At 42.6% G+C, this 26915-nt stretch overlaps 1 protein-coding gene across 1 annotated transcript in view; it reads right to left on the bottom strand.

Moving 5' to 3' along the window:
- frem3 (FRAS1 related extracellular matrix 3) overlaps positions 1-26915 on the bottom strand; it is a 144373-nt gene that overhangs the window by 27247 nt on the left and 90211 nt on the right. The window contains 6 exon segments of the mRNA XM_033018180.1: positions 2981-3111; positions 5004-5186; positions 5270-5434; positions 8967-9164; positions 9281-9490; positions 16025-16174. Of these exon segments, the coding sequence (XP_032874071.1) occupies positions 2981-3111; positions 5004-5186; positions 5270-5434; positions 8967-9164; positions 9281-9490; positions 16025-16174 (1037 nt within the window).

The raw sequence follows: 26915 nt of genomic DNA, 5'->3' as shown, positions 1-26915 counted from the left end.
ATGAAAGGAGACTTTCATTTGAATTTGAATTTGAAACATATAAGATTGTTAAGGGCTTGGACACGCTAGAGGCAGGAAACATGTTCACGATGTTGGGGGAGTCGAGAACCAGGGGCCGCAATTTAAGAATAAGGAGTAAGCCATTTAGAACGGAGACGAGGAAACACTTTTTCTCACAGAGAGTGGTGAGTCTGTGGAGTTCTCTGCCTCAGAGGGTGGTGGAGGCAGGTTCTCTGGATGCCTTCAAGAGAGAGCTAGATAGGGCTCTTAAAAATAGTGGAGTCAGGGGATATGGGGAGAAGGCAGGAACGGGGTACTGATTGTGGATGATCAGCTGTGATCACATTGAATGGCGGTGCTGGCTTGAAGGGCCAAATGGCCTACTCCTGCACCTATTGTCTATTGTCTATTGAGAAATGGGCACATAGGTGGTCATTGCTGCAGTTGGCTGCTGGGAGTAAGGGTTGGACACGCGGGTAAAACCAAGGCCGGTCTCACCCTCAGGAAGTAAGAGCAGGGTTGGGTCCATTCTCAACAGGGATGATCATGAAGTGGATGAGTGACTTGGCAAGGGAATGAAAACTGGCCTCATGAGAGATGCAAGAATCAGAATAAAAATCAGACAGGAGACAATGTTATGTATCCTGTGGATCGCGGCTTCAGGGAAGCCCATTGGCCAAACTCAAGGGCCGGCGGATCGTGGTTGGCAGCTTCAGGGGAAGTTTCTGCCGAGCTGGTTCCCTGCGGATTCCCCCATTCCCCAAGTGAATGGAAGAGCCGGTGGATCGCGGCCTACAGGATGAAGTTGCCGAGCCGGTCCCCTGCTCAATGGACCAGGCGGACCGCTGGCCTGGATAGGGGTGGCCACCTTGCAGGCCCCTGCACGTCCCCCAAAGACCAGAGACTGGGAGGGTAGCGCCAACGACATCAGATGACGAGCAATCTGGTAGGAGGTGAGAGAAGGAGATGGATGGAGGCCAGCAACAGCCTGGGGCTTTCCTGGAACAGGCGCCGCTCATAAGAACTAGAGCATGGTTCTTTGAAAGTAGTGCCAAAACATGGCGTCTCTTGCACGCAGGATCAGTGGACTATGGAAATACTCTACTGGACTGTTTGTAAAAAAATGAATTTTATTGTGCTAGCACCACACATGTGACAATAAAATCACCAATGAACCATTGTATGGGTTGAGCTAATGTTTGAGGGTGATGCGAAAAAATAATAATGGCTGAGCTCTCAAAGAACATGGCTCAATATTAACACCATAATTGGAGAAGAGAGTTGAGTTAAGGTTTGTGGAAGGGTGATGAACATCTATGAACATTGGGAGTGAAGGTTTGGGTTGGTGATGAGCGAATGATCCAAGGGCGGTAGAAATGGCAAGGGACGATCCGGCTATAAAAGGCGATGAGTTAGTTTTGCAATTAAGTGGTGGTGGGTTGTGGTGACCAAGGGAGATAAAGGATGAGATGAGGGTCTAGAGGACCATGCGGAGGTGGTTTCCCAGCCATGGGAAGCGCTCTGCAGATCCCCTCCTTTAGGCTTCCTTGAACTACCCCACCTTTATAGTGAAGATCTTCACTCCATGTGTGCCATCTGCATCATACATGATGGAACATGTTTTGCCCCATAGGATGAGAATGCACATATCTGAGAGCTCCAGATGCACAGAACACCTGGGTAGGACAGTTCAGCTCCAATGATCCAACTAACAAGTTCCCAATTTTATATGGCAAACCTTTTGCATAGAAATTCAATTGTGTAGAATATATAAGGTGTTGTAATACTCATTTGAATTTGTAGGTTCATGCCATTTATTGATCCATGAAAGGCATTGGCCAGGAAATAATGTCATGGTGTCACACAGCACGGAAACATGCCATTAGGCCCAATTTGCTCATAAGATATCCCATCTAAGCCAGTCCCATTTGCAAGCGTTTGTCTCATACCCCTCTAAACCTTTCCTATCCATGTACCTGTCCAGGTGTTTTTTTTAATGTTATAGTACCTGCCTCAACTGACTCCTCTGGCAGCTTGTTCCAAATACTTACCATCCTCTGAGTGATTTATTTAAGAAGGAACTGCAGATGCTGGAAAATCGAAGGTTGACAAAAGTGCTGGAGAAATTCAGCGGGTGCAGCAACATCTATGGAGCGAAGGAAATAGGCAAAGTTTTGGCCCGAAACGTTGCCTATTTCCTTCGCTCCATAGATGCTGCTGCACCCGCTGAGTTTCTCCAGCACTTTTGTCTACCATCCTCTGAGTAAAATGGCTGCTGCACAGGTTTGTCTTAAATCTTGCCCCTCTCACCTGAAACATATTTCCTCATGGTTATGCTTCATCCTTGGGAGAAGATTTTATGCATTCACCCCAAGACGGAATATATCATCACAAATAGATGGACAAAATCATCGTGGCCATTATTGTCATCAGTAATAGTGTACAAATATTTTTCCAATAACATCAACATAGAGAACATCACACTGTACTGCAGATTGATGAAAAGAATGTGCTCACAAATTGCTGCCCTTCTTCTTATAATAACATAAATAGTGTATAAAATCATGAGAGGAATAGTAGATACACAAAGTCTCTTGCCCAGAGAAGGTGAATCGAGGACCAGAGGACATAGGTTTAAGGTGAAGGGGAAAAGATTAAATAGGAATCCGGGGGGTAACTTTTTCACACAAAGGGTGGTGGATGTACAACAAGCTGCCAGAGGAGGTAGTTGAGGCAGGGACTCTCCCAACATTTAAGAAACAGTTAGACATGTATATGGATAGGACACATTTGGAGGGATATGGACCAAGTGCAGGCAGGTGGGACTGGTGTAGCCGGGACATGTTGGCCAGTGTGGGCAAGTTGGGCTGAAGGACTTGTTTCCACACTCTATGACTCTACAAATAAAATAAATAATTGGGGTTGCAAGCTGACACACCAGGGAAGACCTGTAGAAAGCAACTGTGGGCCAAAGTATTACCTGTGTTTCAGCCACCATGTTCTCATCCGGCTTCAAGTGAACAGTAAAAGCTTCCCTCATCTCCCGCTCTCCGTCATACACAACTTCAATCTGTACAACATGTTCCGTGTCCCCTTCTTTAAACTCAAGATCTGAAATAAATGTCCCAAATTATCAGCTCGGTTGTATTAGATCGGGGATGCTTTCATTATTTCATCTGGTTTTGGTCCAAACTAGTCTATTTACCATTTTCTGTCAGGTCCAGCTGACCCTGGTCTCACTGTTCACGAGTGCTTTAAAGAACAGGCACATAGATGAAATTCTTCTGATGCTGGCTACACTTATAGTCCAAGAATTCAACTGATGTTTATAAAACTGTAACTAATGTGGATTTTTACAACAAAGGTGTTGATGATACTTGCACAAAAGCAAAAGGCTGGAACTATTGCAATTTATTGTTTTTATGGAAATAGGCATTATATACATAAACGGAGGGATGAATTGTTCTGGCTGAGTGTCGGCAGTTCCAAAGGGAACTGTCAGTTGTTCACTGCTCAGGATGAATTGGGCTTCTGTGTGCACATGGATAAGAGCAGAACCTGAGACCTCTTGAGGGTCAGATGAGATGCATCAGACTGTGCACTTCACTGCTGAATTCATCATCCCGTCTAGTGACATAGCAGTTTTATACCCAGGAGGGCTGATGCATGAATTGCAACACGATACATCTGAAACGGGTCATTGGCTCTTTGAGAAACAGAAAATGCAGATAATTGTTTATTTATTGTACCATTCTTTTAATAATTTGGTAATGCTTTAGTGCATTTTAACTACAGTTTTTGAAATTATAAACCTTTATAATATTTTTATTATTTAAAATCTGTTTTAACAATTCTCAAAAGATTAAACAAATGCACAAATTCAGCAGAAAAGCCCTTCTGCAATCTTTGACAGCCAGTGAGCTGGAAGACTGCAGGAAATGTGCGTCCACAATAAATTGGTAAAGGGAGGGAAACGCAACACGAGTCGTGCAACAAACGTCACAATCAAAGTGCAAGGAGCAACCCATTTAAAACTGATAGGAGGAGAGATTTCTTCATCCGGAAAGTGATGAACTTGTAGAATTCTCTACCACAGAAAGCATTTGAAGCCAAGTCTATAAATATATTCAAGGAGTTAGATACTGCTCTTAGGCCTATTTAATTCAAGGGATATGGTACAAAGCTGAAACAGGGGACTGACTTTGAATGATCAGGCATGATCATACTGAATAATGCAGTGAGCTTCAGGGACAACATGTTAGTTTAGTTTATTATTGTCAAGTGTACTGAGGTACAGTGAAGAGCTTTTGTTGGCTTGCTATCCAGTCAAAGAATAGACTAAGCATAATTATAACCCTTTCTGGCTTAAGCCCTCCCTTCACCACCTCCAGTTTAAATTCCATTTGGAATATTTTGGAGGACCAAGAAACCAAGAACCAAGAACCAAGAACCGCCAACCTGTCCACAGTGTAAAGATAAAGGATAAAGGGTACAACATTTAGTGCAAGATAAAGTCCGATGGCCCGAAAGGGTCACAGTTTAAGGATAAGGGGGAAATCTTTTAGGACCGAGATGAGAAAAACATTTTTCACACAGAGAGTGGTGAGTCTCTGGAATTCTCTGCCACAGAAGGTAGTTGAGGCCAGTTCATTGGCTATATTTAAGAGGGAGTTAGATGTGGCCCTTGTGGCTAAAGGTATCAGAGAGTATGGAGAGAAGGCAGGAACAGGATAGTGAGTTGGATGATCAGCCATGATCATATTGAATGGCGGTACAGGCTCGAAGGGCCGAATGGCCTACTCCTGCACCTATTTTCTATGTTTCTATGATTAATGATAGTTCAAATGGCCTATTATTGCTACTATTTTTCTATCTTTCTCTGTATCTATTCAAATCCAGCAATTCATTTACGCAAAGTTTGGGTTTGAACTATAAAAACAGCTACGATACAACTGGAATCTCATTGTAGGTCGTACGGAGAACAAGTAGTTTATGTCTCTGACCTTCTGATAATGGATTGTAGTCTTCACCAGAAGTCGCTGATCCATCTTTGGTGTGAACTCGTACAATGGAAACCTTTGATGCATCACCAAGTCGTAGCACAGGAATTGTCACAATCGCTAATTCCCCAGGCCCTTGAGGCTCCTGGACGCTGTACTTTGATTGAGAAAACTTTATAATTGGTTCTATTAAAAAAAATAAAGATATGTATTGGTCACCGATTTTCTTTCAAAAATAGAGACTCTGGTTAGGTGCGTCAGAAACCTACTGTCTCCTCTATCCTTGATCTTGATCAGCGTTTCGTTCTGTTCACCCACCGATGCTCCAAACGAGGACTCGCTGCGTGCTGTGCCAAGTACCAACCGGAACTCCTCCTCCTCTTCATAAACGGTATCGTCTACCAGAACCACGGTGCAGGGTTTCTCAGCCTCCCCTAGGTATCAAAAACCATCAGATGAAATCGCATGAAATGATTCTGGCCTTCATTTTGTAAACCACTGGACAAAACCACAGCCTTGGTATTTTCAGACCTCATTTCTTTTTTTTTAATATAATGTTTTTATTAAAAGCATATGTACAATTGATAATAAACGATAAGCTGATTACAGAGTTCTTACATAGCTTCAATTTTTTTTTTAAAGAAAAGAAATAAAGAAAGAGATAAGAGAAAGAAAAAAAGCAAGAAAGAAAGGAGATTACAAATATAAAGATTGTGGAGATAGATCTGGGAGATGTTGAGTATAGTTGTTCATCCAACCCTAAACTCAAGTTGTGACTTTAAATTTTGTGTTAAACCAGTTTACTTTTTTAATAATTCAATAAATGCAGACCATATTTTAAAAAATAGTTCTGGTTTGTCAATTAAGACAAATCTTATTTTTTCCAAATGCAAGGTCTCGGTCATTTCCATAATCCACATTTTAATTGTGGGGGTTGCTGTTTTTTTCCAAAATTTAAGTATTAATTTTTTCGCAATTATTAAACTGTAATCAAGAAAGTGTCTCTGGCTTATCGTAAAGTTTGTGGTATGTTCTGATAATCCTTTCAGACCTAATTTCTATGGGTAAAGAACACAGTCATTGGAAAGCAATAAGGCAGAAAACGGAATCTCTACCATGAATTAGTTAAATGGGCCCATCAGACATTATGTAAAACTAACATTTATCTCACCGCAGACTGAGCTAAATATTACAAGAACACTATAAACAAAAGGCAATTATTGGCAAATTCAAAATTACTGATGCATTCTTGTGTGGGTCCGGAGAGCAATAACCGCATGGACATCTGTGAATGACACAAAATGCTGAAGAAACTCAGCGGGTCAGGCAGCATCTCTGGAGAGAAGGAACAGGTGACGTTTCAGATCGAGAACCTTCTTCAGACTGAGTCAGGGGGGAGGGAAACTAGAGGTACAAAAAGGTACAGAGCAAATCAGAGCTGGCATTGATGACTCAGGAAAAGTGGAGCCCACAATGGTCCATTGTTGGCTGCCGATGAGGCGATAACAAAGAGAAATGAACCGTGCAATTAACAAGACGGCTAGGGTGGGAGAGAGGGGGTGCAAGGACATCATTGACAGGGCACAAATGCAGACCCATAAACCAGCCATGGAAGAAGTGACCAAACATGGGCAAACATCATGCTGGACATGAGATGCCGTCGGGCGTGGTCTACACTTGCTTCTACTTCTTCTGTAATACAAGCAGTTTCTTTGGAACCATTGGTCATTGACAACAAAATTTGGTCCAAAGTAGCAGAGTCTCAAGGTAGGGTGGAGACCCCTTAAGCAAAGTGGAATCCTCCAGCAAATCAAATACGCTGAAAATCAAATTGCTAATATGCAAACCCAGTGCATGGACATGTTGTACATTGCTGAACACTACCTTGTGAATTTTAGATCATGCAGGTGTGGCAGACCCATCTCAGCATTTCCTAAAGATAGCCACCACCAGGCAGTTCCCCTTTAAGTAGCACACCACTCAAAGTGACAGTGCCCTCTCAGTCCTTTTCAAAGCCTAGGCACTTGTGTAATGCAGGGAATGGGGCAGTCAACTTGCATGCAGTCTTGGGATAATTGATCAGGTAAATAGTTGTCTTGGTGATTGAAAGGTGCACATTGGTCAGATCAAGGGGAATAAGTTCATGTGAAAAAGAGGCAGTTAGAATTCAGTTTAATATTCAAATCCCTTTGGTTGCTACTTTCCCCTCGGCCTTGAGTTGTGACCCAAGACACCCTTTCTTACTGAACTGCATTCACTCCAAGTATAGATGTGCAGGGGAAACCACAACGTTACTAAACCATCAGCTGCCAATCTTCAACCCCAAATTCCCTTCCGGACCCCAGGTCAACCCTCACTCAACACTCCCAGGCCTCCCAATTAGAACACATATTTATCAATCCCTTGCTAAAGATTTCTCTTGCCACCATGCTCGCCCCTCCCCGACTCTAGGCTCCTTGCCCTTGTGCCCTGTGAACCCTGACCGCTCTTCGTTGTCACCCCCTCAACTCTCGGTGACCTCCATACAAAATAGAGCTCTGCATTTATGGTGCAGTAGAAGAAATTGTTTTCTCTAAATAAAACACTGAGATATGTATATTACTGAATGTTGCACCAACTGACCCTCAAACTAAACCTCTGTTGACCTACCCCATACTGCCCGACTAACATTTCTTTACCTGACCAGTTTGATATCCAGCTCATTATTATCTCCATTCCCATTGCTCCTGTTCCTTTTCATCTCATCTAAAGTAATGTTTATGTCAAAATACTGTCACAGATTCGTAGACAGAAAGCCGTAACAATCTTAATTTCAAAGCATACGTCGGTCAAATATCTTAAAAAGGTGGACTAGATAACTTCATTTGGACTGCTGCTAGTTTCCTGCTGCAAGTTCAGCAGAGCTACTGGATTGCCATAGAAATTAGCTGAAAACAATTTTGCTGTGGATGCTTGTAGTTTCTTGGTGAAATTACAGTTGGAAATCAGGAGAACTGTCTTCTCCTTGTGAAATTTGGATGTATCTTCGTTTCCGAATTGCTTTAGCACTCAAAATGTGTAGGATGGAACTACAGATGCTGGTTTAAACCGAAGATAGACACAAAAAGCTGGAGTAGCTCAGCGAGACAGGCAGCATCTCTGGAGAGAAGGAATGGGCGACGTTTTGGGTCGAGACTCTTCTTCAGACTAGCCGAAGAAGGGTCTCAACCCGAAACATCACCCATTCCTTCTCTCCAGAGATGCTACCTGGTCCACTGAGTTACTCCAGCCTTTTGTGGTCATCTTTGCTTTAGCACTCAATCCCTGTTGTCCCTCTCGCCATCCAATAGAAACATAGAAACATAGAAAATAGGTGCAGGAGGAGGCCATTCGGCCCTTCGAGCCTGCACCGCCATTCAATATGATCATGGCTGAGCATCCAACTCAGTATCCCGTACCTGGCTTCTCTCCATACCCCCTGATCCCCTTAGCTACAAGGGCCACGTCTAACTCCCTCTTAAATATAGCCAATGAACTGGCCTCAACTACCTTCTGTGGCAGAGAATTCCAGAGATTCACCACTCTCTGTGTGAAAAATGTTTTTCTCATCTCGGCCCTAAAAGACTTCCCCCTTATCCTTAAACTGTGACCCCTTGTTCTGGACTTCCCCAACATCGGGAACAATCTCCCTGCATCTAGCCTGTCCTTCAGAATTTTGTAAGTTTCTATAAGATTCCCCCCTCAATCTTCTGCCAGAGGGGGGATCTCATAGAATATAGGTATCACATGCGATGTCATCACATTGAAGGTGAAAGCCATGCTGGAGTGTCTCACTAAAAGAATGGCCATTCCACTAATATTTTTGCTCTTCACCTGTGGGAGAGGACAGGCCCACTATCAAGCATTCAATGAATGACACACAGTGTAAATTGTGCATGGTGTACAGTGTATGCTGAGGAATGCATGAAGTTAATGCTAGTTGCTTACCGGACAGGAAAGTAACAATGGAGTGGTCTGTGTTTGGTCTTTCTTCATAATCACTCATAACCTCTGCCGTTCCTTGGCGGGTGTAACAACGCACTGTGGACTTATAGCTGATATCACCACTACGGTACACCACTGCTGTAACATGCCCAACCTTTTCCTTTTGTACATACTGAGATTCCTTGAACTGCATCTTGGGCACTGAAGACACACAAAAAGAGATTCAGATACTTCCTTTAACATATGAAGAATTGGATTACCCAACTGAGGAGATCGCCAAGAGGGGCTAAGATCTGATTTCACGTCGCAGTACTCACAGTCCGATGTGGAATCGTTAATGGTGACCAACGTCTTGCTGGGCTCACCAAGCACAGCATTCATCGGCATACGAAGCACAAGTTCAAAAGTCTCAGGTCCCTCAAGGACTGGTTGTCCAAGGTCATCCAGAATGGTGACACGGAATGTCTGCATGGTTACACCAGGGGCAAAGTCCAAATTCCGGCTGATTCCAACGTAATCAACTCCAGCTTGTAAAGAAAATGAAATCAAACAAATTGTATGATGGAACATATAATTCTCATTCATTGAAAAGCAGGGGTGTGGAAAGATATGAAGTAGGTATATTCCTTTTCATTTCTGTTCTGTTTTTCTTTTTTTTTCTTTTTGCTTTTCTAATGCATTTTTCTTTGCTTTTTTTTCCTGTTGTTTTTCCTTTCTGGCTTTCTCTTTTTCTCCACATCTTTATGGGCTCTTTTTCTTTATCGATCCACAAACTACTAATCGTTAACTTTTAGGGCCTACACATCACTACTTTACTTAATCTCTTCTTTTTTTCTTCTTTTCTTACTTTTGTTATTTGTTTATTGTTAAATTTAAAACAAGAAGTTGTACACAAAATGTATTATGTTATATGACATGGTTTATACGACTGTACATTGCTTCTAATAAAAATATTAGAAAAAAAAAAGAAAAGCAGAACGTGTTTACAAAGGTTTACAAGGGTGGCACGTTGCTATGAGATGGGTCTGCCACACCTGGCAAAGTTAGTGGCATTCAGCTCTAAATAGATACGCTGTGGAGTCAAGCCCCACCTGCTTTCCCTTTCTAATGATTGGCTTTCATGGTTAACACAATTAAGAAAATGTACATGTCAGATTGACACTCGAGAGAGACAGAAGGAGCAGTAGATGCTGGAATCTTAAGCAAAACACCACGTTCTGAGGTAATCAGTGGGTCAGGCAGCATCTCTGGAGGCAGGCATGGAAATCGCTATCAAAATATGGAGGGGACTGGGGGACGGGGGGACACAATTTTTTGGCGGCCGCGCGCGCATGCGCGCATGCGCGCACACACACACACACTCACACGCGAGGCTTCGGAGGCTCAATCCAGCGCTAAATGCAGCTCAACTCTGCCTGTCTCGCCGGGTTAACCTACAGCCCTGCCTGGACTGACGGGACACCAGCGCTGCTTCTCCGCGCTGACTGTAAGCCTGGGCCATATTTCCCACAAGTTCAGGCAGGGCTGTAGGTTAACCTGGCGGGACAGGCTGAGTTGAGCTGGGTTTAGCGCTGCTTCTCTGCGCTGGCTGTGGGCCGGGGGGACACAGCTCCCATCTGACTCCCAATGTCTCTGGCCACCCCCGGGCTTGGGGCACTCGGGTGGGAACGGGGCAGCTCCGGAGAGCTGGGATCGATCCTGGCTGCGGATAAGGCGCAGGTCTGTGCCACGTCTCCCTCCTCCAATCACCGCACTCTTTCCTCAGTCCCACCCCCCCCCTTACTCCTCCCTCCTCCAATGATCGTGCTGAATCATCATGTCCCGCCCCCATTGCCTGCTGACCGACATCCCTCTCGTCCAATCAGCGCCCTCGATCAGCAGTCCCGCCCCCACTGTCTCGCGGAAAGCGGAGATTTCACCGGGTTTTAAAATCCGGATTACAAAAACTTGGGGGGGATGTCCCCCACCTCTCAAAACAGAGGGGGGACGTGACCCTTCTGGCCCCCCCGGGATTTCCGCCCCAGTCTGGAGGCCATGGACAGGTGACTGAAGAAGGTTCCCAACCCAAAAAATCGCCTGTCATTAACCCATAGAGATGCTGCCTGATCTGATGCGTTACTCCAGAACTTTTTCCTTAGAGTGAACAATGTATAACTGGAGCACTGCCGTACTCCGCCTGATCTTGATTCTAAGATCTCCAAACTCTACTAATTCTTGCCTCTTGCACATCTCCAATGTTCTTTGTTCCTATAATTGCCTGGGCTCGAAGCTCTGGAATCTCCTTTAATTAATTTACTGTTGCTAATATATGTACAGTCTCCACATTTAGACTCCACAGCAAGTAGGAACATCGGACAAGATCTTGCTGCACCAAGTTTACTGTCCAAAATAATCAGCCAATAATCACCCATCCTCACTGCAGTTCAGTTTAGTTCATTGTCACATGCACCAAGCTACAGTGAAAGACTATTGTTATGTGCCATCCAGTCAGCAAAAAGACAATACATGATAACAATCGAGCCATTTACAATGCATAGAGATTTAAATGCGTGGAGCGATTGTAATATGTGATTGTAGTCCTGCTTTTGTGCAGATAGTCACCTGGGTCGGGCGCCATCTTGGAAACAGTAGCACAGCTCGGTGTGCATGTGGAGGGAGGGCTGATCATGAACCTCCTTCACTCCTGAGAGACAAGCAGCGAACCGTAGTGAGGCTTCAACAACCAGTAGCCTCAGGTGGTGAGTACTGGGGCCCTGCTCTTAAATGCTCAAAAAAACTTTGACAGGAGGAAAAGCTGGGTGGAAAAGCTTACTTCTTGTCACAGTCAGGAGAGGACTGCAGTTTTAAAAGCTTGTCTCCAATGTTCAGAAACATGCATCTTTGCAGTGATTTAAAATATTTAAAAAATATAAATTAAAAGCATTAAAACCATGAAATAATTAAACATATGATAAAAATCTTTATGTTTTTAAAACCTGCCCTTTTGCACCAGCCTGGAAAGTCCATCCAAATGAAACACCTGACCATGGCTACAGAATCCTCAGCATCTGCCATTCCCTACATCTCTGAATTAGTAAAAAGGAAAATAATTAGTAAAATTAGAAAAAAAAAGAAGAAAAAAAGAAGATTAGTGAAGACAAATGTAGGTCCCCTACAGACAGAGAGAGGTGAATTTATAATGGGAAACAAAGAAATGGCAGAACAGTTAAACGAGTACTTTGGTTCTGTCTTCACTAAGGAAGACACAAATAATCTCCCAGAAATACTAGGGTGGGAGGGAGGATCTAGTGGGGGGGAGGAACTGAAGGGAATGCACATTAGTCAGGAAATGGTGTTAGGTTAACTGTTGGGACTAAAGGCAGATAAATCCCCAGGGCCTGATGGTCTGCATCCGAGAGTACTCAAGGAGGTGGCCCATGAAATTGTGGATGCATTGGTGATCATTTTCCAACTGGATCAGTTCCTATGGACTGGAGGGTGGCCAATATTACCCACTTTTTAAGAAAGGAGGGAGAAATAAAACGGGGAATTATAGACCAGTTAGCTTTACATCGGTAGTTGGGAAGTTGCTTGAGTCGATTGTTAAAGATGTTATAGCAGCGTATTTGGAAAGCAGTGACAGGATCGGTCAAAGTCAGCATGGGTTTATGAAGGGGAATTCATGCTCGACTAATCTTCTGGAATTTTTTGTGGATGTAACAAGTAGATTGGATAAGGGAGAGCCAGTGGATGTGGTGTATCTGGACTTTCAAAAAGCCTTTGACAAGATCCCACACAAAAGATTAGTGTGCACAATTAGAGCACATGGTATTGGGGGTTGGGTATTGACATGGAAAGATAACTGGTTGGCAGACAGGAAGTAAAGAGTAGGAATTAACAAGTCCTTATCAGAATGACAGGCAGTGACTAGTGGGGTGCCACAAGGTTCGGTGCTGTGACTCCAGTTATTTACAATATATATTAACGATTTAGACGAGGGAATTAAAGGTGACATCTCCAAGTTTGCGGATGACACAAAGCTGGGTGGCAGTGTGAGCTGCGATGACGATGAGACTGCAGTGACTTGGATAGATTGGGTGAGAGGGCAGATACTTTGCAAATGCAGTATAATATGGATAAATGTGAGGTTATCCACTTTTGTGGCAAGACCAGGAAGGCAGATTATTATCTGAATGGTGTCAGATTAAGAGAAGGGGAGGTGCAACGAGACCTGGGTGTGCTTGTACACCAGTCACTGAAGGTAAGCATGCAGGTACAGCAGGCAGTGAAGAAAGCTAATGGCATGTTGGCCTTCATTGCGAAAGGATATGAGTTTAGGAGCAAGGAGGTCCTACTGCAGTTGTACAGGACCCAGGTTAGACCGCACCTAGAGTATTGTGTGCAATTTTGGTCTCGCTAATTTGAGGAAAGACATTATTGGTTTTGAGGGAGTGTAGGTTCACCAGGTTAATTCCCGGGATTGTGGGACTCACATATGATGAAAGAATCGGTCGACTAGGCTTGTATTCACTGTTGCAATCTCACTGTTTTATTTATGAAGTCTATAGGAAAACATCGTCAAGCACAGCTTATATTGGCAAAGAGCTCCACACACTTTTTATTCAAATCTTTTGGTTATTTTGATATTTGGTTTATCAATTTTAAATTCTTAATTAGAACACTTTAAATTTTATTTGATATAGACAAAATTACTGCGCGATATTAGAGATTACATGTTTATACTTGGTAAAAGCTTGTATTCACTGGAATTTAGAAGGATGAGAGGGAATCTTATAGAGACATATAAAATTCTTAAAGGATTGGACAGGCTAGATGCAGGAAAAACATTCCTGACGTTGGTGGAGTCCAGAACCAGGGGTCACAGTTTAAGAATAAAGGGTGTGGAATTCTCTGGCACAGAAGGCAGTGGAGGCCAATTCACTGGATGTTTTCAACAGAGACTTTTCAAGTTAGATTTAGCTCTTAGAGCTAAAGCAATCAAGGGATATGGGGAAAAAGCAGGAATGGGGTATTGATTTTGGATGATCAGCCATGATCATATTGATAGGCGGTGGTGGCTCGACGGGCCGAATGGCCTACTCCTGTACCTATTTTTCTATTTTTCTCTGTTAATTCCAAATGCAGTACTCAGACTTGGTGCAGTTCAGTTCAAATGCTGAAAGCTGGTGGTTCAGAAATGGCACCACATACTACCTGCATTTATCTCATCGTCCTTTTCCAGAGTTTAAAGATCATATCTGGTCTGTCCTCTTATGAGAAGAATTCCAGCGTATTCAATCTTTGCAGTAGTTCTGAGCAATATCTTTCACACCATTTCTAAACTTTTATATCCTTTTTATTAAAACATGAGACCAGTAAAGGTGTGAACAAGCTAACAGTTCTCTATAACATTAACTGAGCTCATTTTATAATTATTTTTTCTTCAGATAATAATAATAATAATAATAATAATAATAATAATAATAATAATAATAATAATAATAATAATAATAATAATAATAATAATAATAATAATAATAATAATAATAATAATAATAATTATTATTATTATTATAATAATAATAATAATAATAATAATAATAATAATAATAATAATAATAATTACAGAGGAAGAGGACTTAACTTTCTGGTGCCTTTCCCCCGCAGTGGAAATGTTTTGATTCTGCTGTGGGGGGATGTTTGTGTTGAACTCTGTAATATGTTGTGTCCATTTTTTATTCATTTTTTTAAAAACCTTTTTCTATGGTTTGCAATGGAACTTATTATTATTTAAATTATGTAAAGCGCTTTGGGGTCAATGCAAATTGACTTAAAATGCGCTATATAAATAAAGTTTACTTACTTACTACTTACTAATAATAATAATAAAAATAATAATAATAATACAAATAATAATATATTTTATTGTCATTGCACATAAGTGCAACGAGATTTGGTATGCAGCTTCCATCCGATGTCATAACTTAAAACAACTTAAAATTTAGATTTAGATACCCCGAGAACATGGTTTATAAATAGAACAGTAAAACAGTCAAAACAGTCTAAAGTGCAAATGTGTCTGTGCGACGTGACCATCCGAAGGAGACAGTTCATGGGGATGGGGGGCACTCAGCAGGGCCGGCCGGTTCAGAGCAGCTATGGCTCTGGTGATGAAGCTGTCCTGAGTCTGGAGGTGCGAGATGTTAAATCTCGTGCATTCTTTCTATTTTTATTGAGTTGTTAACCTGCTCTGATAATTTTAATGATTCCCAGAGCTGTACCCGAAGATTGATTCTTACTCTCCGAAGAATACCTGGTTTCAATATTTCTCCTTTCAGGATGCACCAGCTCACACTTATCCCCAAACATTCTGCATGTTTATTAACAACTAATATACACCTCAGTATTTTCTAAATTTGGGCCTAATTTGCTCTTTTACTGAAAAAATTATAAAGCTAAAATATATAGAGGTAGGCCCTGTATCTGCCATTCCGATCTGCTGCAAATCCCAGTTAGAAGCTGAGAAGAGAGCAAAGGATTCTGTTCCGAATTGTTATCCTGATCCTCCTTGATATTTGACACCATGTTTGAGTAACAATGAAAAGGTCGGCCGGCTGAGAAAAGGTTACATATCTGTCAGTTACATTCATCTATACAGTTAACCTTCAATTGATTTCAGTGGCCTTGGATTATGAATTGCCCAAAAAAAGGAAAAACACAAAATGACAAAGCATTTCCAGAACAAAAATAGGCTAATAGGTCATGACAAGTGTTTATCCTCCATGTAAGCCTCCTCCACCCTCTCCTATTCAGTGACCTCGCTAGAAAGAACAAAAGTTGATGTTAGGTGAATGGATGACCTGACTTAATTGCGATGACCTCCTTGATTATTATGTCATCTCTCCAATATTCTACAGTACATCAGGTATAACATTGGGGTGAGATAACATAGGACATAAGAAAACACATTTCAGGAGAAGAGCTTTCCAAGTAATAAAATTCTAACAACATGTCCAATATCAAACTACGAAATGAACCAAGCAACACAAAGATTAAGCATTAGATTTTGAAAGTTCACAAACCTTCAGCTGTGGTTGGTTCTGCTTTGCGGGACCGCACAGTGACAGTCGCAGTCTTTGACAAGTCGGTCCCTGTTCGCCAGACACGCACCTCCACGTAGCCAGCGCTTTCATCCACCTCATAATCCTGGTCTCCGAAATAGAATGCAGGCTCTGCACGTAACAATTGAAAAGGAACAGGCGGAGGAGGTGAAAACTGATGTTACAGTATATTGAAAAGATGCTTCCGAGACCCCCACACAATAAATCCCGCTACGACGACACCTTTACTAAACTGAGAAAAGTAATCGTTGATCTGGAAGAAAACCCGCAAAGTGTTGCAAAAGGTGATGATCTGCAAGCATTTTTATCACACGGCCATCTGGCTGCAGTATAATCCTGTGGCCATAAGCTGCACCCTTTATCCGTCCTCTCTAATGTTGTTACTAGCTTCATTGAATTGGGCTGCCAGTCAACCTGCCTACTAATATAAACAAGCTTACCGAGGGTATTCACTGGAACAATCTTTTTTTGCCAAAAGACAAAGAGAGAAATTTGAGTCGCTCTATTAAATCTCCTGTCTACTTTAGGATGGAATAAAAGACAAGTCAGTTTCCTTCATCAGAGTGGCTTCCTGATCGGTAATCAAACTGACAATTTAACAAAGGATTGAGCATTAGTGTTTCAACGACAGCACCCACCTTCATCTGCACAGTCATCACTAACCTCAGAAATGCATCTTTGTCCTATCTTTATTTAATTGAATGGACTGGGCAGTGCTGATTTTTGCCAGCAGAATATTTATTCTATCGCAACACCAGGGCTCAGCTTTGCTGGGAATCAAAATCCACTCTCTGACTTTAAATTTAGTTGTGGATCTGAAATGCATTGATTTCAACTGGTATCATAGTGAAAGATTTAATAAGTTACATACTATTTTTAAAAGTTTTAATTCTGCATGTTTAATGCTTGTTTTTGCTTTGTGTTTTGCTTGTGCTTTTAATTTAAAAAATTAAAAAATATTTGAATATACCGTTCCTCAGTAGTATAGTGGTCAGTATCCCCGCCTGTCATAGGGGAGGAAGGGGTTCAATTCCCCACTAGGATAATGCATTGCAGAGTTTTTACATTCTCCATATGACTGTGTGGGTTTTCTCCTGGTGCTCCGGTTTCCTCCCACACTCGAAAGATATACAGGTTTGTAGGTTAATTGGCTTCGGTAAAAGTTATAAATTGTCCCCAGAGTGAAGGAAGGAAGGGTGATCGCTGGTCGGCACGGACTCAGAGAACCGAAGGGCCTTTTTTCATGCTATATCTCTGAACTAACCTAAACTAAAATATCAGGGGCATTAAAAGAAACAACTGAAATGAATTGCAATCCTTTACAGTTGGTAAAACCACAGCCTAATTTAGCCAGTTGTCAAAAGCCATGTGGCCAGGTTCACCGTGTTGAGCTGTTTGAGACACTGTTACTCTCCAGGTCACTCAGGGCACCACGAGACACAGCGTATTATTTAGGTAGCTGAGCCGGTTGCAGAGAGACCAAGTGTAGCAAGTAGACACAGGGAACTGCAAATGCTGGATTACAAAAAAGACACAAAATGCTGGAGTAACTCAGCAGGCCAGGTGTAGGAAGGAACTGCAGATGCTGGTTTAAACTGAAAATAGGCACAAAATGCTGGAGTAACTCAGCAGGTCAGTCAGCATCTGGATAGAAGAAATATGAGACGTTTTGGGTCAATACCTTCCTTCAGACGAAGGATCGGGTTGGGTGAAGAAGGCACATATAAAATTATGAGAGGTGTAGAAAGGGGAGAGAGTCAGAATCTCTTTCTCAGGATGGAAAAATCAAATACTAGAGGGCATAGCTTCAAGGTGAGAGGGTAAAAGTTTAGAGATGTGTGGGCAAGGCTTTCTTCCACAGTCGTTTCAGGTCGAGACTATTCTTCAGACTGGACGTGGTCGTAGATTTGGAGGGAAGGAGGAATGACAGAGGGGGGCAGTGGGAATCACAGAGGGGGAGCAGTCTGAAGAAGGGTCTCGACCCGAAACATCGCCTACTCCTTCGCTCAATAGATGCTGCCTCACCCAATGAGTTTCACCAGCTTTTTTGTCTACCTTTATAAACTGCAAGTTATTCTTCCTTTCTCAGTAGCAGATTCCCAAGAAAACAAACCCCTGCACTCTAATAGAGGCCATTTGTAACCAGTGAAATCTCAACATTCCTGAATATCAGCTAAATGAATTCCCCCCCACCCGTCCTACAGTTACTATTGTTTGAAACTGTCACCTATGGCCCATTCTTTCTTTTAATAAATTACTCTGAAGCACTCTCTGTGCTTTCATGTTCTGTCATGTTGTAAGACTATATTCATGCAACGCACAAACATTCAAAGTTTAGTTTAGTTTAGTTCAGTTTAGAGATACAGTGTGGAAATCAGCCCTTTGGCACACCATGTCCGCGCCGACCAGCGATCCCCGCACATTAACATTATCGTACACATACTAGGGACAATTTGTTTACACATACGCCAAGCCAATTAAACTACATAGCTGTACGTCTTTGGAGTGTGGGAGGAAACCAAAGATCTCGGAGAAAATCCATGCGGTCACGAGGAGAACGTACAAACTCCGTACAGAGTCTCTGGTGCTGCAAGCGCTGTAAGGCAGCAACTCTACTGCTGCACCAACATGCCACCACTTTGCTGCCTCAAAGTGGTCACACTCTATGTTGGCCTGGAAAAGCTCGATGCTTAAAACTATTTCATTTCCACGAGAAGATTCTCAATACTCTACCTCCTTTGATATTTCTTTAATAATGTTCTGACTTTGACATTCAATATCATGGAGACTGCAAACTAAATACTATTTCAATAAACTCAAGTCAATTTACATTCATTAGAGTCCATACAATTTAACATAACTGATGTGCTTTCATTACAGAATTTCATCACATTTCTCATCCAAAACATTTACCCACCTGCTCCAGTGCAAAGTCCACAGGACATCACAAAGAGCTGTCCCTCTAAACAGGACTTCCATCATTTTCTATTTTAATCCAATACTTCAGATAGCTCCAAACCCCTCAAGAATTTGACACAATTTTCCAGGCCTACATCTTTTGTTTCTCATTAGACACTCTCTCAGTCTTAGAAACATAGAAAATAGATGCAGGAGTAGGCCATTTGGCCCTTTGTGCCTGCACCGCCATTCAATATAATCATGGCTGATCATCCAACTCAGTATCCTGTACCTGCTTTCTCTCCATACTTTGCATCGCACACTCAGTTCAACTAGACTCTCGGAGCTTTAAAATGGCAGTCCGTGGTTTAGTTTAGATTAGTTTAGAGATACAGAGCAGAAACAGGCCCTTCGGCCCACTGAGTCTGCACCATCCGGCAATCCCTGCACATTAACAATACCCTACACACAGTAGGGTCAATTTTACATTTTATACCAAGCCAATTAACCTAAATTAACACGTCTCTGGAGTGTGGGAGGAAACTGAAGATCTCGGAGAAAACCCATGCAAGTCACAGGATAACATACAAACTCCGTACAGATACGCACCCATTGTCAGGATCGAACCCAGGTCTCTGGCACCGTAAGGCAGTAACTTTACCGCTGCGCCACCATGTCGCTCACTTTTCAATCAAGTACAGAATAAAATGCCTCCCCTTTCACCTCTCATTTCCTGATACCATGGTGTGTACTCAGAGCAACCACAGCAATGTCCCATTGAGGTCAATCACTTCAGTGTGGCCTGAAGACGGAACCCTAGGATATCGACCTTCTGGTACCATGGTGTCACCTGTAGCATATTCTTTCTTTTAATAAAGTATCCTTTGCCACTTTCTGTGGCAAATCAGCGGGTCAGGCAGTATCCCTGAAGATCATGGACAGGTGATGTTTCGGATCAGGACCCTTCTTCGGATTGATTGTAGGGGTGGGGAGAGAAGGAAAGCTGGAGGAGTGGCAGGACAAAGCGTGACAGGTAAAAGGTGAGCACAGGTGAGGGGGTGATAGGCAGGTGTCCGGACATAGGCAAGAGATAAAAGAACAGAAGATGTGAATAAAAGGATTGAAGATTTACGAATTGTGAAGCCAGAGGAAGGAATATCAATGGAGGAGAAAGGGAAAAGAAGAAAGGTGACGCGCAGGGGAGGGGGGAGGAAGAAATTGGGGTGTGAGTAAGAAAGGGGGTGGTGTGGGCGGTGTTAGAGCCAATCTAAAATTGGAGAATTCAATGTAATACCATGTGATCACACCAGATGGCACAATAACCCTTAAAGTTAACAAAGGGCTCGCTGTTCTGGATGATAGAGGATATTATTTTAGTCTCACAAAACATTTTCTGGATGCAATTAAATACAGTGTCTCCATAAGAGGTGAAGAAGATAAGGGCTTCAAATAAGCTTGTTTAGTTTCTTGTTAAAGTACAGCTGTCCCCAAAGCCATTAAACCAATGAAAATTACAACACAGCAAAATAAAATAAATGCAATTTATGATACGATAGGATGAATTTTATTCATCCCCAGGGGGAAATTGGTCTGCCAACAGTCACAGCACACAAGGAACACAAAGAAATATCGTTACACAGCTTAAAATATGCTGAACGAACAATGTATAAACCACACACTCAATGATGAACCCAACCCGTTCTGTTTGTATATCCAGTGTACATGGCCTTCTATCAAACAGCTAACAATGGCCTGTTTCCTTTACCGTCATTATTTTACATATTTTTCATTCTTTGTTCTATATCTCTCTTCTTCACCATCTAAATCTCTAATTTCCCTTTCCCCTGACACTGACGAGAGGGCCTGTACATCTGGCCACCCGCAGCGGCAACTGTGGAGGTTTATGACCCCCAACCACGGGGGAACAATGGAGGAGGACTGACTGTACTTTGTGCCTTCCACCACAGTGAAGAATTCTGTGGTGGATGTTTGTGTTAATTTTTTATTGTGTATTGTGTGTTCTTTTTTATTGTACCGCTGCTGGCAAGTTCATTTCACTGCACTGTATTGTGTATGTGATGAATAAATCTGATTGATTGACTCCAGTCTGAAGAAAGGTCTCGACCCGGAACATCATGCATTCTCTCTCCAGAGATGCTGCCTGTCCCGCTGAGTTACACCAGCATTTTGTGTCTCTCTCCATATATGAATATATTCTTGAGGTAATTGCAATTGGGTATTGAGAGGCTGCCTCTTCAGTCAACTGAAGTTATGTACTGAGTTGGTCTTTGATACAGGTTCGATATCCCAGGGTTCCATCTTCAGGCCATACTGAAGTGATTGACCTCAATGGGACATTGCTGTGATTGCTCTGAGTTATTCTGACGGAGAAGAAACTCTTATCATACCTAACACTGCTCATGGTTCATATACATAGACAATAGGGAAGACTGGTTTTGTGATGTGGAGTGATGCTGTTTCCGTGGTTCTGAGGTGGCTGATGAGGCCATTTTGGGGACTGCAGAACCTTCCCCAGATGCACGATTGGGCGATCGTTTCGCCGAACACCTCCGCTCAGTCCGCAATAACCTACCTGAACTCCCGGTGGCTCAGCACTTTAACTCCCCCTCCCATTCCCAATCCGACCTCTCTGTCCTGGGTCTCCTCCATTGCCAGAGTGAGCAACACCGGAAATTGGAGGAACAGCACCTCATATTCCGCCTGGGTTGCTTGCGTCCGGTTGGCATGAACATTGAATTCTCCCAATTTTGCTAGCCCTTGCTGTCTCCTCCCCTTCCTTAATCCTCGACCTGTCTCCTGGCATCCCCCCCGCCCTCGGACTCCTCCTCCTCCCTTTTTCCTTCCTTCTCCCCCCCACCCCCCATCAGTCTGAAGAAGGGTTTCGGCCCGAAACGTCGCCTATTTCCTTCGCTCCATAGATGCTGCTGCAACCGCTGAGTTTTTCCAGCATTTTTGTGTACCTTCCCCAGATGCACCTAGAGATGGCTGATAGCACAGGTGGGTGGTAGTAGTAGTGAGGTGGTGCACTCATTGTGCACCTCACACAGGGCATCTGTGTGCTCCGTGGAATTCTCTGCCTCAGTGGGCGGTGGAGGCAGGTTCTCTGGATGCTTTCAAGAAAGAGCTAGATAGGGCTCTTAAAAATAGCAGAGTCAGGGGATATGGGGAGAAGGCAGGAGCGGGGTACTGATTGGGGATGATCAGCCATGATCACATTGAATGGCGGTGCTAGCTCGAAGGGCCAAATGGCCTACTCCTGCACCTGTAGTCTGTTGTCTATTGTTTATTGCTCCCAATGCATGGAATCAAGGTTCTCAACATCTTTCAAAATCCTCTTGCTCCACTTGGAGCGCTCCTGAAGTTCTAAGGGGTTTGGAAATGTTATGGATCTGGTCACCATGATTAGGAATAGATTAACTCCACCATTCCAAAATGGATTTTGAGAGTTGGATATACCTACAAGGAGATGTCAGTGCCATCATAAACCACCCAAGAGTTTCCTGTGACCACGTGGGTTTCCTCTGGGTACTTCAGTCTTCTCTCAGTCTTCTCTTCTGGTGGTAATGACATGCTCGTTTGTATGCTCCGTAGAATTGGCCCCAGTGTGTAGGGAGTGAATGTGAAAGTGCGATACATAGAACTAGCGTGAATGGGTGATCGATGGTCGCCACTGGGCTCGGAGGGCCTCAAAGAGTCTTTTGTCACTGCTGTATCTCCAAATAAAACTAAAATTCCAAAGATATAGAATAAAAGACTTTCTCCTCACCCATTATGCACATTTGTCCAGGACATATGTTAATCAATTGTCTATTTGAGAATGGTATATTGCAAGTTTTATTGTATATACTTTGATGTGGTAACAACTCCAGAACAAAAGGGTTTGTCTTTATTCTGATAGTGAGAGCCACATATGATCTATAGATAGAAAGTAAGATGAACAGAACATCCTTTGATTTCATTTACTCTTATGCTGTTCTAGTGGATACTTACCAAACGTCAAGCTTTAAGCTCCTAATCACTTGAGATCAGAATAAATGGCAAATAAACCAGATGATGTATCCACTAAACTTAATCTGCTCTGCAGTGTGGGACAGTGGTTTAGTATCATTAAATTCACAATTAAATGTTTAGGCTCAAAGGTGAATCAATGTGCCACCCTTTAAGCAATTTTATTTCAAATGACTGTCAGCTTCAGGTGAAGTGAATATCAGAGGGTGATAGAAGTATGTAAAAATTATGAGGCGTGGATGGGATAGACAGTCAACACCATTTTTCCCCAGGGTTAAAAAGTCAAGGATTAGAAGGCATAATTTTAAGGTGAGAGGGACAAATTCTAAAGGAGATAAGTGGCACCTAAGTGGGACAGTCACTTGCGGGCAGAGCACCAAGGCAAATTCCTTGTATGTGAATACTTGGCCAATAAAATTATTCATTCATAAACTTAATAATTCATTCATTCATTCATTCATTCATTCATTCATTCATTCATTCATTCAACTAGAACTGCAGACAATGCTCCAAATATGGCCAATCCAGAGTTTTATAAATCTGGAACATAACTTCCTAACTCTTATACTCAATGCCCCAACCAACGGAAGCAAGCATACCATATGCATTATTTTACACTCTATCTATTTCTGTTGCTACTTTCATAGAGATATGGACTTGCACCCCCAAGATTTCTGTGCTTCAATGCTGTTAATGGTCCTGCTATTAACTGTAGAGTTACTCCCAACCACTTACAGGTAACTTAATATATCTCCAGAGTTGATTAGATGCATGCAAGCATGAGTATCCTGCACATCCCTCATGCAATTTCACCCTTGGGTTGCATAGAATGATGACATCCCATGAACACCTCCTAGAACACTGCATGGGATCTTGAACCATACAGTCCCAGGTGAGACCATCATTTTGCATTCCTGGATAATCTAGCCTTCCCACAATTCATTTTCCCATTGGCTTTTTGCACTTCACCAATACTATCCAATGTTTTGACTTCAAGACCTAAATCTACAAGTGTCTGTCCAAAACCCTATATCCCAATCTCTGGTCTCCTCCAGGTGTGCGATGACAAAGATTCTAGGCCTGATCTTCCATGTCTCCCAATCCACAGTCAGCACCAATGGACTGGTTACTTTTGATTCCTCATCATAATTGGAATAGCAGGAACCCAATGCTCCAATTGTCATTCGAACGGTTGGTCTGCAATCTTCCATCAGTATTGGAGCAGGTAGCTCCCAAATGCCCATCAGTGTTGGAATAGTGCTATTAATCTCCCATCAGTATTGGAACATGGTCCCGACCTCATCACTATAGGATCTGCAGGCCCCCAATCCTCCATCAGTATTGTAACAGCTCCTCCCCAAGACCCCATTACCATTGGAAAAAATGGACCTGATCTTCCACCTCCATTGAAACAGATGATCCTGTTTACCCATCACTATTGGAGCAGCTGCCCCCAATCCCAACCCCATTCTGACTGGTCCCTCCATAAGCTAGGTACAGTCCTGATTCTCCAACCTACCACATTGCGGCCATTGGACTTTGTCTCTTGCACCATTGCACTACAATGCTGAGAACTATATTATGCACTGTGTATCTTTCTCTTTGCTCTACCTTTTGCACCTGAGTTTGGCTTGATTGTATTCACCCGTTGTCATCTGATTTGATTGGATCGCACACAATCAAAAGCTTTTCACTGTACATGCGACAATAATAAATCTAAACCTAAACCATTCCTTCCAGCATCCAACTGATTTTGCACTCTTATCCCAGCCACAGTACTGACACTGGTAGCTTGTTGAAAATGTTTATCATCCAGTCATTTGTGTACAAAGTCTTGTTTTGTGGCATCTTATTGCTGCATCCATTGAGTGGAGTCTACAAGTGCATTGGCATAGATCAGCTGTGTATCTCATGGTATGTACGAAGATAAGACAGAGGAATGCTGTAGTATGGAGCAGATTTTTGTTCTCAGATTCTTTGTGAAAGCATTGTGCAGAATTTTATTTTAACATGAAATAATTTTACTGACAAGGGAATACAATGCCAAACATTTTAATTCTGCTGGAAGATAAATGAGTAGATATTTAGAGATTTTGAATTATAGCTGTAACCTGACATAGTCAAGACATACAAAGTCGGCTGCAAGAATTTGTCCACTAAATCTAATTAGGCATGGGAGTTAGTAATTGCACTGCATAATAACATGTCCACCAGACTATTTAACTCACAGGCCAATGCTAAATCAGGTACCAGAGTGCATTCATTATGTGCATTAATCAATTACTGCAGGTTAAGAGAAGACAAGCATGTTGTTTAGGTGAAATCTTCTTCTAATCCCGCTGACGATATTTATTGTGTGTACACAGTGCTTGAAAAGGTACCGAATTAGGCTGCAAAGATCAAATGAACCAGACCAATTATAGGTCTACCATTCTAACCTTTTAGAAGTTTTGCCAAGTACTGGTTATTCATGCATAAATAGTAAATCAATCAGGAGTTTTTGACAGGTGAGATTACGGGAATACTGAAGTTAACCATGTGAAAATTTCAAGTTTTTTGAAACCTCGATTATCTTGTGGCAAGATTAGAGAATAGAAAGTATTCTCTAAAGGAAAGTATTTTTTCTCGTCCTCAGGCTGAGTAAGCAGCTGGATTTCTTTCATTCTGTCCATATATAAACCATCAGCATGTTTCCAGCCCAGCTGATCTACTCCCGCCCTTAAACAGTTTCAATGCATCAGCTGCACTACACTGGTCAGTGGCTATGATCCAAGTGCACTGATTATGGTGGTGGGGGGAGTGGATTGGGAGATTGGGGGGAAGGGGTCATAAGAAATACGAGTAAAATTAGGCCATTCGGCCCATCAAGTCTACCCTGACATTCAATCATGACTGATCTATCTCTCCCTCCTAACCCAATTCTTTTACCTTCCCACAACCCCTGGCACCCGTACTAATCAAGCATCTATCTATCTCTGCCTTAAAAATATCCACTGACTTGGCCTCCACAGTGGCAAATAATTCCCCATTCGCCACCCTCTGACTAAATCAATTTCTCCTCATCTCCTTCCCAAAAGAACGTCATTTAATTCTGAGGCTATCTATGACCTCAAGACCTCATAGAGTGGATGTGGAGAGGATGTTTCCACTAGTGGGAGAATCTAGAACCTAGACTCTCCCACTAGTGGAAACATGCTCCCCACATCCACTCTATCCAAGCCTGGGGGGGGGGTTGGATTTTAAAATAAATTCTTCACGTTTGCTAAAGTTTTGGAAATCTACGGAAACCTGAACCAGTGGTGGTACAGCTGGTAAAGCTGCTGCCTCGCAATGCCTGAGAACCGGGTTTGATCTTGACCTTGGGTAACGTCTGTGTAGAGATTGCACATTCTTCCTGTGACCGTGTGGGTTTCCTCCCACATCCCAAAGATTTGCAGGTTTGTTGGTTACCACGTACGGCTGTGATTTTTGGCCATCTTACTCAGAGTCTCCCTCTACTCATCAGGTGCCGAGGAATTTTCCCATCGATGAAAAATAAAAGAGTTATTAGTGTTTAAAAAATGTTGAGATTTTCTCTTGTCAATCATGCTATGAAGGCCACGCCACTTCTGGTGAGAGGGGGGGACTATAAAACCCAGAAGTGTGGGCGTGGCTCAGTCTCTGCAAGATTGAGGAGGGAGAGGTCACGACTCGCTGTCTTTAGTGGCTTTGCACCCTGCTTGAAATGGTATGAAACTGCTCTTGAATTTGGTGGCCTTGCACCCTGCTTGAAGTGGTAAGAAACTGCACTTGAATTTGGTGGCCTTGCACCCTGCTTGAAATGGAATTTCAAGGAATAGCCGTGAGTCAACTGGGCCCACAATGTCCATACTAGCCCTCTGGAAACCAGTTCCTTCGGCCCACAACACCCATACTAGCGCTCCAG

The sequence above is a fragment of the Amblyraja radiata genome, chromosome 1 (genome assembly GCF_010909765.2).
Source record: "Amblyraja radiata isolate CabotCenter1 chromosome 1, sAmbRad1.1.pri, whole genome shotgun sequence".
In the NCBI taxonomy this organism is placed as follows: domain Eukaryota; kingdom Metazoa; phylum Chordata; class Chondrichthyes; order Rajiformes; family Rajidae; genus Amblyraja; species Amblyraja radiata.
Note: the sequence above shows the minus strand (reverse complement) of the source record. Positions and strands in the feature narration are given on the sequence as shown.